Source organism: Oryctolagus cuniculus, chromosome 17 (genome assembly GCF_051225735.1).
Source record: "Oryctolagus cuniculus isolate XC-2025 breed Fujian yellow rabbit chromosome 17, ASM5122573v1, whole genome shotgun sequence".
In the NCBI taxonomy this organism is placed as follows: Eukaryota; Metazoa; Chordata; class Mammalia; order Lagomorpha; family Leporidae; genus Oryctolagus; species Oryctolagus cuniculus.
The window spans coordinates 41,936,887-41,957,007 of record NC_142883.1 but is presented as its reverse complement, the minus strand read 5'-3'; the positions used below and the strand labels follow the sequence as shown (position 1 = coordinate 41,957,007).

Below are 20,121 nucleotides of genomic sequence, written 5' to 3'. Positions count from 1 at the left end.
ACAGATACGTATGATGACGTTTGTACCCCTTATTTATTCAGTGTAGCTTTTCTTAGACTGGTTAGTATATTGACCTAATTGAAGGTTAAACCAAAGACGTAGTATTTGAACAGCAGTTCAAAATGTAATCATCCTGGTAAATGTTCTAATTTGGTATTTCATTATGGGAAGACGATTACTCTCATTCTATAACTTAAGAGGCTAATGCTAATTCCTTAATTATTTATAACATTGGTCAGTTATTTTTTTAAGATTTATTTGTAAGGCCCAAGGGACAGGCCAAAGTCAGGATCCTAGAACTCAACCCTGGTCTCTGAGGGCTTGGGCCATCTCCCGCTGTTTCATAAGCATCATTATCAGGGGTTGGGTCAGAAGCAACATTACAGGCGGCAGCTTGACCCACTGATCATCTTCCAAGGTGTTCGGTGGAGCTAGTTCAAGGATGATGGATATAAGGTTACAGCTGGAGCCACAGGTTTTATATTGTGTAGGTTCAGAGGTCATGTCTTAGATTTCATCCCTGTGGCAAGAATCTTCAGAAGCACTGTTGTCTACTTTTTCTAGAGTTTCTCCTGTAGACCACTTACCTGTGCTTCATTAGGAAATTCTTGTAATTCTCACCAACTGGTGAATCAATGTAACTCCACAGATTTGTATTCAAATCATTAAAATTCAAGAAATAAATAATGAGGGTATTTTCCCAACAGGGACTCATTTTTCTTAGGTTTAGTACAGTTGGGAAAAGTTTTTATCCTTTTTAAGATTTATTTATTTATTTATTTGAAAGTCAGAGTTAACACAGAGAAAGAAGGAGAGGCAGAGAGAGAGAGAGGTCTTCCATCTGCTGGCTCACTCCCCAATTGGCCACAATGGCTGGAGCTGCGCAGATAGGAAGCCAGGAGCCAGGATCCACTTCTGGGTCTCCCAGGCAGGTACAGGGATCCAAGGACTTGGGCCATCTTTTACTGCTTTTCCAGGCCACACCAGAGAGCTGGATCAGAAATGGAGCAGCCGGGACTCGAACCAGCACCCATATGGGATGCCTGCACTGCAGGTGTCAGCTTTTACCCACTCCGTCACAGCGCCGGCCCCTGCAGGGCATGTTATTTACCACTTATCCCAAATGGCAAAGACTGATTCATAAAATATTTATTGATTTGAACTTGGTTTAGCCTTGTGTAAACCACTCAACAGCTGGAAGTCTGAACATCTGTAATACAGGTACAATGTATTTTCTTCTTCATTTATATGGATGTTCAGAATCTCTGGTTTTACAACGTTAGGGCTAATAAACTGTAAATATACCAGTAGAGCAGGTGTATTAATCTCAGAACTCTAAGGCTCATTGTCAAAAACTACTAATTCGTAGAAGGCAACAGCCTGCAGTAACGAATCGTACAACTCTTCGATCCTGTGAGGGTCGGTCGCTGAGAACAGCTGTCTGTAGCGCACTACTTTATCTGCCGGGAAGCACACCCGAGGCTGCGCCTTCAGGACAGACTCCGAGAGGAGCTGCTTCACCAGGTCCTTCCCACTCGTCCTCGTGTCGCCAATCATCAGCTCAAAGTGCTTCCCCACGGCGCTGCGATGCATGCTCAGCACCTGGTGCAGGCCGTCCTGCGCGAACGTCCTGTTCAGCAAGGCGTACAGCATGGCCTCCGTGATGTGAAAGTGCAACAGGACGGGGAACAGGGAGGCGTTCTGAAGGGAAAGTCCTGTTTTTTCCAGAACATAGAAATCTGCTTTAGGCATCTTTGAAATGACTGAAGAAATCTTTAAAAGAAAAAACAAAATGAGTGGTCAGAAATAATTCATTAAGTTTTACATTTGGGTCCCCTTCTCTCCCACTTCTGTTTGCATTCATTTTGAAATAAAAGGTATTTTGTAGGCAGTCAGGTTCTGGTCATGGTTCCATGAGGAACAAGCTGAACTGAGACGAGTTGTTTAGTTGTCCTAAGTACCAGTTTCTTATCTATAAGATGGGCTTCATGACTTCTAAAATCTATGCTGACTTTAAATGACAGTTTCATCAGGGCAAAGCACAGAGTCAGAATAACCAGCCAAGAATCAAGCGCCTCTGCAACTGACTAATCACACCATGCACTTGCCTGAACTGGTTTTCCTGTGTGTAGTCAAGGCAGTAACTCCTGCCCATTTCACAAGGTTTTGAAAATAAAAGCAAGTCGTGTATCTGCCAGAGCTTAATGTCTGAAGATCTGAATATTGAATATACACGGCGCTGTTACCACTGCATGAACACCTGTTGCAGCAAAAGGCATTTCTTGAGCTAACTGAAGAAAAGATTCATTTTTTAAAAATCAGAGGTGACAAAACGTAACAGTTATATGAGTAATAGTTCCAAAAGAAAAGCTATCCTTTTGCATTACATTCCTCTTGGGACTCAAAGGTAAAACTATATATAAGGAGCCACGTAAGAATACAACTGGAGCTGCCCAAGTAGCAGGAACTGGATGTACAACCGCCTTACCTCTTCTAAGTAGGCTGAGGAGGGGTACGTTCTGCTCATTAATCTCCAATAGTCACTTTGCTGCCAGTCCAACACCGTCAACTTGCGATCAACATGAGCCCAGGCAATTCTTCGAGTACCAAAAACAATAGATACAATACTGCTAACTGCCTAAAAGAAAAAGGTTTAATTATCTGTGAACATTTTAGCAGACACAAAACCTAACCCACAAACTCAAGATGCCTACCTAGTTTATGTAATATGCACTTATTTACAGTTTATGAGCTGAGAGTTTTGTTTTTTTTTTTTAATTTGACAGTTAGTGAGAATGAGGGAGACAGAAAGGTCTTCCTTCCGTTGGTTCACCCCCCAAATAGCTGCTACAGCCGGAGCTATGCCAGTCCGAAGCCAGAAGCCAAGTGCTTCCTCCATGCGGGTGCAGGGGCCCAAGCACTTTGGCCATCCTCCACTGCCCTCCTGGGCCACAGCAGAGAGCTGGACTGGAAGAGGAGCAACTGGGACTAGAACCCGACGCCCATATGGGATGCCGGCACCGCAGACGGAGGATTAACCAAGTGAGCCACAGCGCCGGCCTGAACTGAGAATTGTTAAAAAAAAAAAAAAAAAATAGGAGTAATGATTAAAAGGTAACCAGCACTAATCAATTTATAGCCTATGACCCTTGCTCACTCTCAGCACCTAGCCCAATGTAGATCCCAGTGTTGCCAGGGCTTGTGCTAAGTCCTAGGAACATAAGAAGTGCTGCCATACAAGGGCTACTGGAGACAAACGCACTCAGCCAAAGTTTACTGGGGAACGAGGAAAATGAGTAAAATGGTAAGCAGGAAGTTATTCCCCAGCTGTCTACAGATCGTCTGTTTGACCCCTCAGGCAGTGGAATAAAGACTGCAGCAACGGAATCCCATATGGGCGCCGATTCTAGTCCTGGCTGCTCCACTTCCCATCCAGCTCTCTGCTGTGGCCTGGGAAAGCAGTAGAAGATGGCCCAAGCCCTTGGGCCCCTGCACATGGTTATTGGAGGATGTCAGAGATGAAATTTTCGAATCCTTAGACAATCATTTTAGTCTTCCTAATAAAGCTGCTTTACTTTAAAAAAGAAAGAAAGAAAGAAAGAAAAAAGACGGCGTGGGAAGGGCAGAGGGGCAGACATATTTCTTTGAAGGTAAAGGTAAGCAGCGTGCTTTATCCTAGGAGCTACGGACCAGCAAACATCTCAACGATTATCCTAGGTCTGCATTTCAGAACAGCCACTGACACTGTGTGGCAGTGAACTGGAGGAAACCAGACTCAAGGAAGGTTTTTTGTTAGACACTTTGTTAACGTAACAAGTGTTAAGAATGGAAAAGGATGACAATGGAAAGGAAAAGAAGCAGGTTAGCAACAGTGGGAGCAGAACTGACACAAGTTGAAGGAGGGGACAAGGATAAATGACTCCAGTTTCACTCTGGTGACAGGATGGCATCACTGACCAAGATGAAGAGGAGGCAGACTGGCTGGGGGCGCTGGGGGCGCTGAGCTGCTTTGCTGTGTGCTGAGTTTGGGTTGCCCATAGGGCTTCTAAGAGAAGACTTGATACGTGGATGGAAGTTCATTCCCAGTCTGGGCTGGGGAGACACAGTACAGTGGTATCTGCTCACGCCACACAGCTGAGTTATAACAACAAATACAGTACAAACATGTTCTATAGCTACACAGGCGGATGAGATGAGCTGGAACAACACCTGATTCTATACCCACAACCTTTCAGTACTAACGGCTGGCTAAATATCTTAAAATCAAAACTGTTTGGAAGCCCAGAAGTCTAGAGAATATAGACCTCGTTTTGGTTGTTCAGTTCAGTGGTCTCTAAGCATTGGCGTGCATGCACGTTGCTAAGCAGCCACACAGTACTGACGGGGCAGGAGACTTTGAAGCACCATACTGTCGGGGACCACTACACAGGCCTAGATTTGGGAGACCACCACATGGCCTGGTCTCTGCTGCAGGCACACTCAGCAGGACTGCAGAGGTGACTGGTCAGGTTATGTTAACAATGGCAAAGGTCGTTTGACATGCAGGCAGAAGCCGCTGCAGTAGACACTAAGTGGGACGTCCACCCCAGTGAATAACGAGTCCCCCTCCAGGGTCCTCCACACTGTGATTGTCCTCCTAATCCCAGCTTCCCAGCAAACACATCTTTCTCCTACACACCGAAACTCTCTGTTGGCCCGTCTCACTGAATAAACTCCCTCAACATACAATCCTGTTTTCACAGAACTGCACATTTTTTTGATTCATCAGCCACATCACCGTTGACAATACCTGGAGTAACCAGACATCTGGGCCTCTGCTTCTGCCTCCACCTTTGACAGCACACAGCGTCCCCTCGTTTCCCCACATTAAAATCTCTAATCTTCTCAGTCCGCTTCCTTACTCTGCAGCGCTGTCCCTTTCGGGTTAACCTGACCCCCGCCGTGCTGGACACAGCACCGTCCTGCAGGATCTCCTCCATACAGACTGACGTTGGAACCTTCCTGCCTCAACAAGATGCAAATCCACGCCTGGGCAGAAACAACAGCTGCAGTCATGAGTCACAGTGAAAGGCCTCCCTGCAGCTGGTTTGAAAGATGCTCCAGATCACCCGCAGGTGGTGCTCCCTGGAGTCCGTGAAAGACCTGACAGAACCTGCAGTCCCTTCTCTGAGAGTATAAGCACGACATGTGCAGGACCTTGTTCCTGGGAAGAGGGACCAGGGGGGGCTGGTGCTGTGCATAGTGGGCTAGGCCTCTGCCCGCAGTGCCAGCATCCCAGCATCCTGGTTCTAGTCTCGGCTGCTTGTCTTCTGATCCAGCTCTCTGCTGTGGCCTGGGAAAGGAATAGAAGATGGTCCAAGTGCTTGGGTCCCTGCACCCACATGGGAGACCCAGAAGAAGCTTCAGATCGGCCCAGCTCCAGCCACTGTGGCCATTTGGGGAGTAAACCAGCAGATGGAAGACCTTTCCCTCTGTCTCTCCTTCTCTGTAACTCTGCCTCTCAAATAAATAGATAAAATCTTTAAAGGGGGGGGGGGGGGATGATTTTCATGTGGTTTTCAAAAGTATCCATACCCCCCTCCCCCCAAAAAAACTGAAAACCTCTGGCCCAGAAAAAACTGTGCTTGTTATTTTTATTTGCCTTTTGAGAGGCAAATAGACAAGACAAAAGCTATCTGCTGGTTTTCTCTTCAGATGCCCACGATGGCCTGCCGCCTCTCTGGGTCTGCATTAACACAAAGCTGGAACCAGGCAGAGCCAGGCCTGCAGGGCTGCAAGGGGACATGGACTTCCCACCTATAGCTTAACAACAAGGCCAAAGGTCCAACCCAGATAAGAGAGCATTTTATCAAGCAATGTTACCCAGGACATAGGTACCTCCAAAGTTTAATGTGATATGACATGCAATTCTAACGTATTTTAAGATAACACTGAAAATGATTTGCTTTTAGAATGCGTAAGGAGGGTTGGGAGAAACAAAACTATTTTAAATCCTGCAGGAAAGACTAGTGTAATGTTCCAAGTCAGTACTTGGCCACAACCACCTTTGCATTTTTGAATTTTTATTGATTCGATACAGAGACAGATGGGATGCCCAGGCATGGGTTTACCCCCCAAATGCTCATGATGGCTGAAGTTGGGCTTGCCTGAGGCCAGGAGCTGGAAGCCAATTCAGATCTCCCACACGAGTTAGCCGGCGCCGCGGCTCACTAGGCTAATCCTCCGCCTAGCGGCACCGGCACACCGGGTTCTAGTCCCGGTCGGGGCTCCGGATTCTGTCCCGGTTGCCCCTCTTCCAGGCCAGCCCTCTGCTGTGGCCCGGGAGTGCAGTGGAGGATGGCCCAGGTGCTTGGGCCCTGCACCCCATGGGAGACCAGGAAAAGCACCTGGCTCCTGGCTCCTGCCATCGGATCAGCGCGGTGCGCCGGCCACATCGCGCTGGCCGCGGCGGCCATTGGAGGGTGAACCAACGGCAAAGGAAGACCTTTCTCTCTGTCTCTCTCTCTCTCACTGTCCACTCTGCCTGTCAAAAAATAAATAAAAAAATAAAAAAAATAAAAAATAAAAAGATCTCCCACACGAGTGGCAAGTACCCAACCACCATGGTAAACCACTTCCCAGGGTGCGCATCAGCAGGAAGCTGGAATCAGGAACAGAGCTGAGCATCAGACCAGGCACTCCAATACGGGAGGTGGTGTCCTGACTGGCATCCTGACCGCCAGGCCAAATGCCCGCCCTCTATCTCTTCATCTCATTTCTCATTTTGCTCAGCATGACCCTCAGACACAGAAGGCTATCTCTGCGACGTTCTCCTCAAGTAAACCTTGCTTACATAAACTACTTCTCAACATCGGCAGTCCTACCTAGAATGCCCTCCTCTTTAGCCAGACGAATTCTCTCTCTCCAAGATCCAAACTGACTTCCAGCAAATTCCCCCACTAGCCACAGTTCACAACTACCTTTTAAAAAAAATCTTGTTTTATTTATTTGAGAGGTATAGTTATAGACAAAGAGAGGGAGAGACAGAGAGAAAGGTCTTCCATCTGCTGGTTCACTCCCCAGATGGCCCCAACAGCTGGAGTTGAGTGGATCTGAAGCCATGAGATGGGATTCTGGTGCTGCAGGTGGAGGCTTAGCCCACTACACCACAGGGCCAGCCCCCACAACTCCCTTTCGAATGCCAATTTGCTCTCAGAACATCTCATTATTTGGTGGAAATTATGTTCTACTTTGAGTAATAGGTTATGTGTTTATATGTATATGTACAGGGGCCATTGCTGTAGGGCAGCAGGTTAAGCTGCCACCTGAAATGCCAGCAATCCCATATTGGTGCTGATTCAAGTCCCAGCTGCTCCACCTCCAATCTAACTCTCTGCTTATGTGCCTGGGAAAGCAGCAAAAGATGGCCCAAATACACGGGCCCTGCACCCATGTGGGAGACCCAGAAGATGCTCCTGGCTCCTGCCTTCGGTCTGGCCCAGCCCTAGCCTTTGCAGCCACTTAGGAATAAACCAGCAGATGGAAGAGCTCTCTCTCTCTCTCCTCTGTAACTCTGCCTTTCAAATAAATAAATCAATCTTAAATGTGTATGTCCAGACCCAACTAAACCTGCAGAACTCTGTCTTAGTAACTCTCCAACCCAATGCATGGGACAGAGCTTTACAGACTTGGTTCCCAAATACCGGGCAGTGTCAAAAAGGTTCTACCTTCAGTCTCTCTAGCTCTACGTCTGGCTTGATGAGCTTTCCCAAGCGCTGGTTTTCCTGTAACTTCCGTTTTTTCCTTCCAGTGTCTGGACAAAGAATGGAGTTACACACTCGAACTGCAGTTTTATACTGGAACAAAGGCACAGCCATTAAACTCTCCAAATTCTGAAATGGCCCAAACTTTTCTCGGTGCTCTACAATATTGACGGACTTTCTCCCCCGGAGTAACTTGAAAGCTTCGAGTTCTTTGTTAGATGCTGTGTTCAACACGTGCAAGATGGAAGCCTGCTGCTCCGCAGAGAAGAGCTTGTCAAGTGCCTTTTCTGACTCCTGTGCATTTTCGTTGCAAAAATCGACGTTGGGAGTAACTTCCTGAGGTGTGGTGGATTTGTTCCGACAGCAGGAGTTATGTACGGCCTGGAGCAAGGGTGACCGCAGTGGGACTGGGAAGAGTCTCCATCTTCCTGAAAGGAAAATCAGCAAAGCATAAGTTGGTCTCTATTTCTTTTTAGCGTGAGTGGCAAGTGTAAACAGATTCTTCGCAAAGTTATACTGACTGTTCCACACTGAGTGGAACCCTATTAAAATCTCCTGGAGAATCATCTGTAAATTATCTTTAAAAGGCACATGTGAAATTTTTTTAAAATAGGCTTTTTGTTGTTTTCAATTTCTTAATTTTAATTTTTCATTAGTCTTTAACAGATTCAGTGTGATCTGGAGATACAATTCTAAGAACAAAATCATATTCTCTTCCCTCCCGTTCCCTCCCTCCCTTCCAGTCTTCTTGGTTTCTTGTTATTTTTAAGTCATGGGAGCCATCTTCTGATTTTGAGGGATTAATCCTAAATTTTACTACCTTTAAACTGTGCTTCATACCCATCAAGAAAGACTTGGTTGAAATTATTTAAACTGCTTAACGTTGTTGATTTTTTTAAATTTATGTTATTTATTTGAAAGGTAGTTACAGAGAGAAAAAGAGAGAGACAGAGAGAGAGGAGTCTTTCATCCACTGGTTCACTCCCCAAACGGCCAAACAGCCGGAGCTGGGCTGTCCCAAAGGCAGAAGTCGGGAGCTTCATCTGGCTCCACAGCTTTCCCGGGCGCACAGCGGGGAGATGGACTGGAAGTGGAGAGGGGATGCCAGCTTTGCAGGCCTCCTTGTTGTTGATATTTTTATCTTTAGAATCTTTTCTTAACTAATATCTCTTATGATGTACCTTCTTGGGCTACCACTTCCAATCCAGCTCCCTGCCAATGGCCTGGGCAAAGCAGCGGGTGTAGTGGCCCCTGCCACTCAAATGGGAGACCTAGAAGCTCCTGGCTCCTGGCTCACTGGCCACTGCAGCCATCTGGGTTGTGAACCAGTAGATGGAAAACCTCTCTGTCTCTCCCTCCCTCTCTGAAACTCTGATTTTCAAATAAATTATTTTTTTAAAATGTATCTTCTCTGACAGGTGCCATGGCACAGAGAGTTAAGCCGTCATCTGTGGTGTTGGCATCCCATATGAGCACCAGCTGGAGTCTCAGCTACTCTGCTTCTAATCCAGCTCCCTGCTAATGTACCTGGGAAAGCAGCAGAAGATGGCCCAAGTGCTTGGGCCCTGCACCTATGTGAAAGCCCTGAATGAGCTCCTGGCTCCTGGCTTGGGCCAGGCCAGACCACTGAGGTCACTTGGGGAGTGAACCAGCAGATGGAAGATCTCCCTCTCTCTCTCTCCCCACTCTGTGTAACTCTTTCAAAATAAATGAATATATATTTAAATGCATATATATTATATTTTAAATACATATTTAAATGTATCTTCCATTTTCTTTTCTTTTTAATGTTTTTTTTTTTTTTTTTTTTTTTTGGGAGAGGCAGAGTGGACAGTGAGAGAGAGACAGAGAGAAAGGTCTTCCTTTTCTGTTGGTTCACCCCCCAATGGCCGCCAGTGCACCACACTGATCCAAAGCCAGGAGCCAGGTGCTTCTCCTGGTCTCCCATGCGGGTGCAGGACCCAAGCACTTGGGCCATCCTTCACTGCATTCCCGGGCCACAGCAGAGAGCTGGCCTGGAAGAGGGGCAACCGGGACAGAATCTGGCGCCCCCAACAGGGACTAGAACCCGGTGTGCCAGCGCTGCAGGCGGAGGATTAGCCCAGTGAGCCACGGCGCCGGCCATCTCTTCCATTTTCACTAGTCTTTTATCACGTGGAACTAAATAAAATTAACTTTTTTAAAAGATTTTTATTTATTTATTCAACAGGTAGAATTACAGACAGTGAGAGAGACAGAGAGAAAGGTCTTCCTTCCATTGGTTCACTCCCCAAATGGCTGCCACGGCCAGCGCTGCGCCGATCCAAAGGCAGGAGCCAGGTGCTTATCCTGGTCTCCCATGGGGTGCAGGGCCCAAGCACTTGGGCCATCCTCCACTGCACTCCTGGGCCACAGCAGAGAGCTGGACTGGAAGAGGGGCAACCGGGACAGAATCCGGCGCCCAAATGGGATGCCAACGCCGCGGGCAGAGGATTAGCCAAGTGAGCCATGGCGCCGGCCCCTATTTTTTTTTTTTTTTTTAGAGGCTTATTTATTTATTTGAAAGTCAAAGTTACACACAGAGAAAGAGAGGCAGAGAGAGAGAGAGAGAGAGAGAGAGAGAGAGAGAGAATCTTCCATCTGCTGGTTCACTCCCCAAATTGCCGCAAATGCCGGACCTACGCCGATCTGAATCCAGGGGCCAGGAGCTTCCTCCAGGTCTCCCACGCGGGTGCAGGGGTCCAAGGACTTGAGCCATCTTCTACTGCTTTCCCAGGCCACAGCAGAGAGCTGGATCGGAAGTGGAGCAGCCGGGACTCGAACCAGCGTCCATGTGGGATGCCGGCACTCCAAGCGGCGGCTTTACCCGCTTCGTCACAGTGCCGAGCCCTAAAATTAACTTTTCTAAATTTATAAGCAATGTTTTAGCTAAGTGGCAGATTTAAGGGCCGTTTGACTTCCCTCTGTGCCACTTTTTAAGATTTCTACTACGGCTGTTCTTGCAAGCAGAAGAAACACTGTAGGGCCGATACTTCCTAAGGCCAGGGGAAAGTCACTCTGACACCGCAAGCACAGGGAAACACAGCAGCCCGGGAACAGTCACGCAAGCGGCTCAGAGTCTGAATCCTCCGTCCGCAACTCCCAGGGCGAGGAGGCACAAACTCGGAAGCCTGGGGGTCAGCTCGGCGGGGGCTCCAAGCGGGCAACCGGGCCATGAGATCTGACGAAAGAAACTCTCCAAGGTCAGGGGCTTATGGCAGACGGGAAATTAACCCTGCATTCCAGACGCCCTACCTCCCGCCACGAGGACCCGAGGGACGTTCATCCTCCTAGTGAAACCAGTCGGTTCCCACGGTCCAGTCTTCCTCCACTGGCTTCCGGTTCATGCGTGCTTCACCCAAAAGAGCCCGGCCTCCTGGCGGAAGCACGGTGAGCTCAGCAAAAAGATTCCGGACCAACGGGCGCTCCGGGGTCTGGCCAGAGATGCCGCCCTCTGAGCAGCAGGTTAGCGGTGGCCGAGCTGAGGGCTTCGCAGGCGGAGGCTGGACATGGGCACTGCCGGGATCCCAAGCCCTCGGGGGCCCCGCAGACGCTTCACTGCTTTGGAGATGCGTTCTCGCCAAGTCTGGTTCCTGATAGTCTCCGGGCTAGGAAGCGCCTGGGCCAGTCAGGGTCGCAAGGTGCTAACGCGGAGGAGTCTCCCTGAGATTATTCCAGCCGCATAGGTGGACTAGCACCTGCTGTCACAGAACTCCCCTAATCCGCGCTACTCCCCGCGCGCGGGAAGACGGTGGAAGAAAGTAGGCGTTTATTTGCGCTGCGCGGAGTAAGGAGTCGGCAGCTGTCTCTGAATTCCCAGACTGCCTGAGAAGGAAGGGCGGTGAACCGCCAGATTAACGTGGGGGATGAGCAGTGCGTGATCTGCTCGTGCGCGGGTCTCTGGTTGGTCCACTGCGCAGCGGACTCCCTTGCATTGGTCAGCAACAGGAGGCAGACGTGTGTGTGTGTGTGTTTTAAAGATTTATTTATTTATTTGAAAGAGTTACACAGAGAGAGAGAAGGAGAGAGAGAGAGAGAGAGAGATGTCTTCCATCCGCTGGTTCCTCCCACGCGGGTGCAGGGGCCCAAGGACTTGGGCCATCTTCTACTGCTTTCCCAGGCCATAGCAGAGAGCTTGGTGGGAAGTGGAGCAGCCAGGACTTGAACCGGCGTGCATATGGGATGCTGGCACTGCAGGCAGCATCTTAACCCGCTACACCACAGCGCCGGCCCCCAGACGTTTTCTGAAGATGCTGTGACTGCGAAGTAGGCTGCGAGTAGAACATCTCAAAACATAGCGGTAGGATGTTAGCCTTGGAGGTGGAATTGAATTCTGAGTCTTGCCTTCAGGAATCCTGCAGGGCCAACCTGACCCTCTGCCACTCTCTTAATTTATTGAGTTAATCTATAGTATGGAGTTGATGTGTGATGGCCACATTGAAGACAGAGGACCTGCAAGCTAAAGGAGAGACTGGGGCCTGATGAAGTCTACACCAAAGGTGTTAGGGATGGGGCTTGGTTTCACTGTTGTGATCCAGCCTGGGTGTAAGGAGTGGAGTCTGGTGGGGTTGCCTAGACAGGGACGCAAATTCTCTTCTCTGTGGGTGGAATGGAATACCTGGGAGTGATGGAGAGCATTTCAGAGGCTCGGCAGGGAAGCAGGGCAACAGGGGACTTCGGAAGGAGGAGGTGGCTTTGCACTGGGAGCAGTGTTCCATTTGGAATGGATGGAGAACAGATGGGTCTGGTGCCAGATTTGGTGGGCCCTTCTTTTTGAAAAATTTATTTATTTGAAAGGTAGAGTGAGACAGAGGGATAGAGAGATCTCCCATCCACTGGTTCATTCCAGGGCCAGCCCAGGCTAAAGCTAGATACCGGGAACTCCATAAAGGTTCCTGACATGGGTGGCAGGAACTCAAATACTTAAGCCATCATTGCTGCTTCCCAACCATGTTAGCAGGGAGCTGGAGTAGCCAGAACTCAACCCAGCACTACAAAGTGGGATTCAAGTGTCTGAAGCAGCAGCTTAACCCACTGTGTCCCTGCTAGGTCCTTGAATGCAGAATAGAACCATTGATGGCTCAGTAGCTGAAACCACCAAGGTTTTGAGGTTGTGTAGTCAGACTGGAGATTTGTTTCTAGAAAATTGTCCAAATATAGCCCATGTGAGGCTAGATTGGAGGTAAGGAGCATGGGAAACTCACGTGTCTTCCTGAGAGAGATGCAGGAATCAGAAATTGTAAGGAGAGTGGAAAGAAAAGAATTATTTCTGTGAGATGGAGAGACTTTGGCTGGTTTTGTGAAAAACAGGGAAACCAGGCAGGAGGGCAATTTGATGGGTTTGTGTTTTTATGAGGAGGCAGTGAATTGTTTGTGTTGACATTGTCTAGAAGGCAGTGGGGATATAGGGAATCACAAGCCTTAATAAGAATGACTCATTGGAATTCTGGGAATGTTAGCAGCTTCAGGGGCACTTGGGAATCTAGTAAGAGATACAGTCAACTTTTATACAAAGTCCTCCAAATCAGTAAGAAATAATTTCCTTTAACTCCAGGGCTTCTTCAACCTAATGAGGTGTTATTATTGAATTACATGCCTCAAAAAAGATATGTTAAAATCCTGACCCCAGTGCCTCAAAAGGTGACCTTATTTGGAATTAAGGTAATGGTAGATGTAATTTCTTTAATTTTTAGAATTTTCTTATTCACTTCAGTGTGTGTGTATAAGAGAGTGAAAGATCAGTCTCCCATCTACTGAGTCACTCCCCAAATGTCCACAGGAACCAGGACTGGGCCAGGCTGAAGCTGAGAGTTGGGAACACAGCCCATGACTTGAGCCATCACCCACTGCCTTCCTGGGTGTGCCTTAGGGGGAAGCTAACATCAGGGGCCAGCCAGGACTTGAACCCAGGCACTCGGATGTAGGATGTGGGTACACCTAGCAGTATCTTAACCACTATGCCGACATCCACCCCTAGATATAATTACTTAAAATAGAGGCACACTGGATCGGAGTGCTCGCTAACTCTTTGTTGAATGTTGTCCTTCTAGGGCAACGGGCATGTAAATACCATGCGGAGCAGCAGGCAGGAATTGGAGTGATGAATCTTCAAGGGAAGCAGGGATAGGCCGTGGTCACCGAAGCCAGGAGAGCTACATGGACAGACTCCCCCAGGGCCCTGATGCCTGCCACCTTGGCTGCAGACATCTGGGCTCCTGGCTTCGGGAGAATAACTTGCTGTTACGTTAGGCAGTCACTCGCGATCATTTGCCACAGTAGCCCTAGGCAACCAGTGCTTGTGCTTTCGGAGAGACGGAGACGGCAGGGTTTGCTAACTGCATCCCTTCCCGCAGTTCCTCATCCCCTCTAAACCTCCGCTTCCTCATTAGCAAGATGGAGAGTCCGGTCGGCACCCCGCAGTGCTGCTTGGAGGATTCAAGGGAAACTGGATGCAGAGAGGCAGCTCACAAGAAGACTTCAATAAAGATTTCTTTCCCTATTGCTTCTCGGCCTTTGGCTAAGATCGAGTATAAATATTACTTTCCCCATCAAAGTGCTCTCTCTTCCTGAGAACTAAATATTAGTGATGCTTAGGAGAAACGTCCTCATTCTTCAGAAAATTCATTCAGAATTGTTTTTGGTGAGGAAAGAGGTCATCGCTGTGCGTGATTCACCGTAAGCCAGGCTCCGTGCATTCAAAATGAAAGTCGTCGTCTTCCCCCAGACTCCAGCTGCTGCTCACTTCCCTGTTCTTACCCAGATGCAGAGGTCTCTGGCTCAGATTAATTAACTCGGGTTAATTTTGGGATGGAGAAAACAATAAAAATCAGTGCTCTGGGGGCCAGTGTTGTGGCATAGCGGCTTAAGCCCCTGCTTGGGACACCCATACCCCAAGCCACTTCCCATTCAGTTCCCTGCTAATGTGCACACTGGGAAGCAGCAGGTGATGGCTCCACTACTTGGGCCCCTACCACCCACGTAGGAAACCCAGATGGAACTCCTGGCTCCTGGCTTCAGCCTGGCCGAGCCCTGGCTGTTGTGGCCATTTGGGGAGTGAACCAGCAGGTGGGAGATGTCTCTCTCCTTCTCTCTGTTGCGCTCTCTCTCTCTCTCTGCCTTTCAGATAAATGAATAAATAAATATATATTTTTTAAATTAACCCTCTGTTACTTCCTGACCTCAAGGTAAGCAAACACATGCAATACCTAAAAAGCACTGAAGAAAAATAGATAAATTGTATTTCATTAACGTTAAGAATTGTGTTAATTAAAAACACCATTGAGAGTAAAAAGGCTACAAAGTGAAGGAAGACATTTGTAATACTATAACTGAAAAATAATTTGTATCCAGAATATGTATTTGTCTGTGTATGTGTATATATATTTTCCTACAAATCAATGAGAAAAAGACAGGCAACCCAACTGAAAGATGGGTTTCCCAGGCGCATTTGCAGGGAGCTGGAACAGAAGTGGAGCAGCCGGGACTCCAACCCATGCCCATGTGGTATACCAGCACCGCAGGTGGAGGCTTAAGCCATTATGCCACAGCACCAGCCCCAGTTCAGTAAGTTTTTAAAAAGAAAAAAGCTTTGGGTACAGCTATACTTATTACAACATTATAAATCACAGCAAAAAAATTGATCACCATTTTATGTCCAATAATGAGGAGATATTTATATCCCATGAACTATTGCACTGCTAGGAAATGGCCTCGCAGAAGCAGGTGTTTGGCATAGAGGTTAAATGCCCAGCGTCTCGTACTGGAGTGCCTGGGTTCAATGCTTGCCTCTGGCTCCTGACTCATTGCTAATGCAGACGCTGGGACGCAGTGGTGATGGCTCAAGTAATTGAGTTTCTGTCACTCACGTGAGAGACCTTGGCTGAGCATCAGACTCCAGGCTTCAGCCCCTGCTGGGGCCGGCGGCAGGCATCTGCTGTGTGAACTGGCAATTAGGACTGCTTTCTCTTTTTCTCTCTCTGTTGCTGTGTGTGTGTATGTGAGTGTGTGCGCATGCATCTCTCTGCCTCTTAAATAAATAGATTTTAAAGAGTTTGGAGGAGTGATGTCATGATGCATCTCTAATATGATGCCAGACATTATGTAAAGGAAGTAAAAAAGGGACATAAGTTGAATGAAAAACATGATTCCAGTTATATTTAAATAGGTCTGAAAGACCAGAGAAAAATAAAAAAAATATTAAAATAGTTGGTAGCAGGACTATTAAAAGTGCAGAATTCAGGGTAGGCATTTGGCTTAACAATTAAGACTCCCCACTTGCGAGAGACCTACACTGAGTTCTTGGCTCTTGACTTGCCATGGGCATTTGGAGAGCAAACCAGTCAATGCGAGCTCCCTGTCTGTTTATTTTTTTCCCTTTATGTCTTAAATAAGCACAAATGTAGAACAAAACATACTATTAAGTAGAAGTGCATGACATTGCCATTTCTTTAAAAAATTTTTTTTATTTATTTGAAAAGAACAGAGTTACAGAGAGAGAGGGAAAAACAAAGGAAAAGATCCGCTAGTTCATTCCCCAAATGGCTGCAAGAGCCAGGGCTGATACAGGCCAAAGCCAGGCACCTATAATTCTATCCAGGTGTCCCACGTGGGTGCAAGGGCCCAAGTACTTGGGCCATCTTCCACTACTTTCCCAGGTGCATTAGCAGGGAGCTCGATCAGAAATGGAGCAGCTGGCACTTGACCCAGCACCCACATGGGACACCAGCATTGCAGGCAGTGGCTTAAACCATTGCGCCACAGCGCTGACCCGGACATTGCCATTTTTAACTCAGTTTCATGTGGTTCTTCCTAATATATTGCTGAAAAGGGCCCGAGGCAAACTTGGCTTCAAAACTCAGCGTCAACACTCTGCACCATCCAGTGCACATCCTCTCAGTTGTGGGATCTTGGACAAATTTCTTCAACCTGGAGCTGGGCCTCAGGTCTCCGGTCTGCAAAATGGACATAAAAACGGTCTATACCTCAGGATAGTGGTGCAGATGGAATGGAATCGTGCATGTGAGGTGCTGGCGCACCACAATTCCTGAATAAACAGTGTACCCGCGGTTGTGGAGGGCGTTCCTTTCTTCTCTGCTGTATTTCCCAAGTGTCCTACAATTACAATTTTTTCAACACTAAAACTAATAAGCATCAGCATTTAAACTTTCCAAGGGTCATGCTCTGTTCCCTGGGGATCTCGAGCCTATTCCTGGGAACGTGGCTGAAGGCTTTCTCCAGCCAGGCTCGGCTCTGCCCAGGGGACAGAGAGCAGGACTGGGTGCTGGTGCCCTGGGGGACCTGGGAGCTTTGTTTACAGAGGACACTGTCCCAGGGCCGGACACTCCTCACCCCAGAAGCTGCTGTCTGGACTGAGCCCCCCAAGAGAGGCTGCCTCTACCCACGCTGTCCCCCTCCCCTAACCCCGGGTCCATCTCAGTCCCACGACCGCTTTTGGCACAGTCCTCTTTCCTCAGGGGCAGGCTCTGCTCCTAAATACAGAAGCTGCACTTGACTTGGAGCACGTCTAACACCTAGGAGTAGGTGGCCGAGTGTCTCTGGGGATATGAAAACAGTTTTGAAATAAATAATGATGGAGGCACTGGCTGTGTGGCTCTGAGGGTTAAACTGCCTCCTGGGACACCAGCATCCCATATGGGCACCGGTTCAAGCCCCGCTGCTCCACTTCCTATCCAGCTCCTGGCTAACATGCCTGGGAACACAGCAGAAGATGAACCAAGTGCTTGGATCCCATGCCCACATGGGAGACCTGGATGAAGCTCCTGGTTCCTTGTTTGGCTTGGCCCAGCCTTAGCCATTGCAGCCATTTGGGGAGTGAACCAGTGGATGTAAGACCTCTCTCTCTCTGTAACTCTGCCTTTCAAATAAATAAAATAATTTTTTTTTACAAATGTTAAGTGTACACTCTGATGCATTTTCCTTTTTTTAAAAAAAAATAGATTTAATTACCCATTTGAAAGGCAGAGTTGCAGAGAGAGAGAGAGACAGAGAGGTCTTCCATCCACTGGTTCACTCCCCATATGGCCTCACTAGCCATAGCTGGGCCAGTCTGAGGCCAGGATCCAAGAGCTTCTTCCCAGTCTCCCAAGAACTTGGCCATCTTCTGCTGTTTTCCCAGGCACATTAGCAGAGAGCTGGATCAGAAGTGGAGCAGCTGGGAGTTGAACTGGTGCCCATATGGGATACAGACACTGCAGGCATCTACTTAATCTGCTACGCCACAGCACCGGCCCCCAGATAAATCTTTTTAAAAAAAGAAACAGAAGATGATGCCTGCCGTGCCTGCATCCCATACGGGTGGCAATTCAAGTCTCCCATGCATCTGTGTGGGAGAAGCTCCTGGCTTCCGATTGGCCCAGCTCTGGACATTGTGGCCATTTCAGGAGTGAACCAGAAGATGGGAGATCTCTCTCTCTCTGCCTCTGCCTCTCCCTCTCTGTAACTCCACCTTTTGAATAAAATAAATAAATCTTACAAAAAAAAAAAAGAAGAAGAAGAAGAAGAAGAAGAAGAAGAAGAAGAAGAAGGCAGTCATGGAGGTCAAATACCATCAAATGTGTGAAACTCTCATAAAACACTGAATAATTCGGCCGGCGCCGTGGCTCACTAGGCTAATCCTCCGCCTGCGGCGCTGGCACACGGGTTCTAGTCCCGGTCGGGGCGCCAGATTCTGTCCCGGTTGCTCCTCTTCCAGGCCAGCTCTCTGCTGTGGCCCGGGAGTGCAGTGGAGGATGGCCCAGGTGCTTGGGCCCTGCACCCCATGGGAGACCAGGAGAGGCACCTGGCTCCTGACTTCGGATCAGCGAGGTGCACTGGCCACGGCAGCCATTGGAGGATGAACCAACGGAAAAGGAAAACCCTTCTCTCTGTCTCTCTCTCACTGTCCACTCTGCCTGTCAAAAAAAAAAAAAAAAAAAAACTGAATAATTAATTTATATTATTCCATTCCTTTCTTCCCCTGTTTCCCTCCCTAACAAGAAAGAAGAAAACAACTCATAACAAAATACCAGACTACCCATTTGTTTTTGTTTTTTCCCAGAGGATGCTTAAAATTCCACTTTAAGGCTTGGGTTCCTGTTCAGTGGAAAGCTCCAGAAATGAGGAAGAGCAGAGGGCAAACCAGGAACCGCTGAGTCTCAGGCTCCCCACCGTGAGTGAGATGCTGTGTGTGGGGCCTTGGCTGCCAGAGAGCGGCTCCGGCTCGGAGGAGGAGCCCAGGCACAGGGACTGGGGAAGGCGGGGCGCCCACGGAGCCCAGCGGCACAGCTTCCCTGGGGTGCAGGAGCTGTGTCCTTGTCCCTGTCTGCCCCCTGCCTCTGCTTCATACCTTAGGTTGCCTTTCCCACGTTTCTCCTGGGAGATTTATTTCTGTCCCCTTTTTCATCCAAAGCAGCGGAAATGAATCATCTTTCAGCCTGCTGTAAACAGCCCCAAGCCCCCTGACCCCCGCAGGCTCCCTCCCTGGTTCCTCTGCAGCCCGCCCCCTCCACCCACCACCAACACCACCACAGTCAAGACCCCCAGGCCTGGTTATTCTTGGGAAAGTCCCTCCCTGCTCCTCTGGGCCTGGTGGCTCCGCCTCCTGCACCGTGGAGATGGAAAGTGAGACACAGCCTTCCAAGCTGAACAGAGGGACCCAGCATTCTGAGGGCTTCATGTGCCATCTCAGTGACCCTCATTTTACAGATGGGGAATCGAGCTCCAGAGAAGTGAAGGAACTTGGCCAAGGAAAAACAGCCAGGAAGTGACAGAGCCAAGCCTGACTTCACCCCACGCTACCATGCTGTATGTGTGTAAATGTGTGTGTAAATGTGTACATGTGTATGTGTGTAAATGTGTACATGTGTATGTGTGTAAATGGGGTATGGATGGGTCAGCGACAGTATCAGCTGCAGTCCCTCAAGATGAAAACCTCTGTGAAATGCATGAAATTTGTTCCTTTAATATGCATTTTTTAAAGATTTATTTTATTTATTTGAAAGACAGAGTTACAGAGAGAGGTAGAGACAAAGAGAGGTCTCCCATGCACTGGTTCACTCCCTAGATGGCCACAATGGCCAGAGCTGCGCTGATCCAAAGCCAGGAGCCAGGAGCTTCTTCTGGGTCTCCCATGTGGGTGCAGGGACCCAAGGACTCGGGCCATCTTCCACTGCTTTCCCAGGCCATAGCAGAGAGCTGGATTGGAAGAGGAGCAGCCAGGACTCGAACCGGCACCAATATAGGATGCCGGCACTCAGTCCAGGGCATTAACCCGCAGTGCCACAGTGCTGGCTCCACGCATTTGTAAAAGTTAAAAAAAAAAAATGGAAACTGAACATATGGGGGCCAGTGTTGTGGCACAGAG

General features: G+C 48.4%; 1 protein-coding gene across 3 annotated transcripts; it reads right to left on the bottom strand.

Moving 5' to 3' along the window:
- Positions 1 to 1,134: 1,134 nt before the first annotated feature.
- On the bottom strand, positions 1,135 to 11,593 carry TEFM (transcription elongation factor, mitochondrial). Of its 3 annotated transcripts, none has more exons than XM_002718789.5 (4): positions 11,016 to 11,593; positions 7,707 to 8,170; positions 2,489 to 2,638; positions 1,135 to 1,773 (listed from the first exon to the last, which is right to left on the bottom strand). In XM_002718789.5, the coding sequence occupies exons 1-4, from the start codon at positions 11,044 to 11,046 to the stop codon at positions 1,336 to 1,338; spliced, it is 1,083 nt and encodes a 360-aa protein (XP_002718835.2). In that variant the 5' UTR covers positions 11,047 to 11,593; the 3' UTR covers positions 1,135 to 1,335. The 3 variants fall into 3 exon arrangements, with proteins under 3 accessions (XP_002718835.2, XP_089173566.1, XP_069917191.1); XM_089317440.1 differs by having other exon boundaries at positions 10,400 to 11,580; XM_070061090.1 differs by having other exon boundaries at positions 10,404 to 11,121.
- Between the last annotated feature and the right edge of the window lie 8,528 nt (positions 11,594 to 20,121).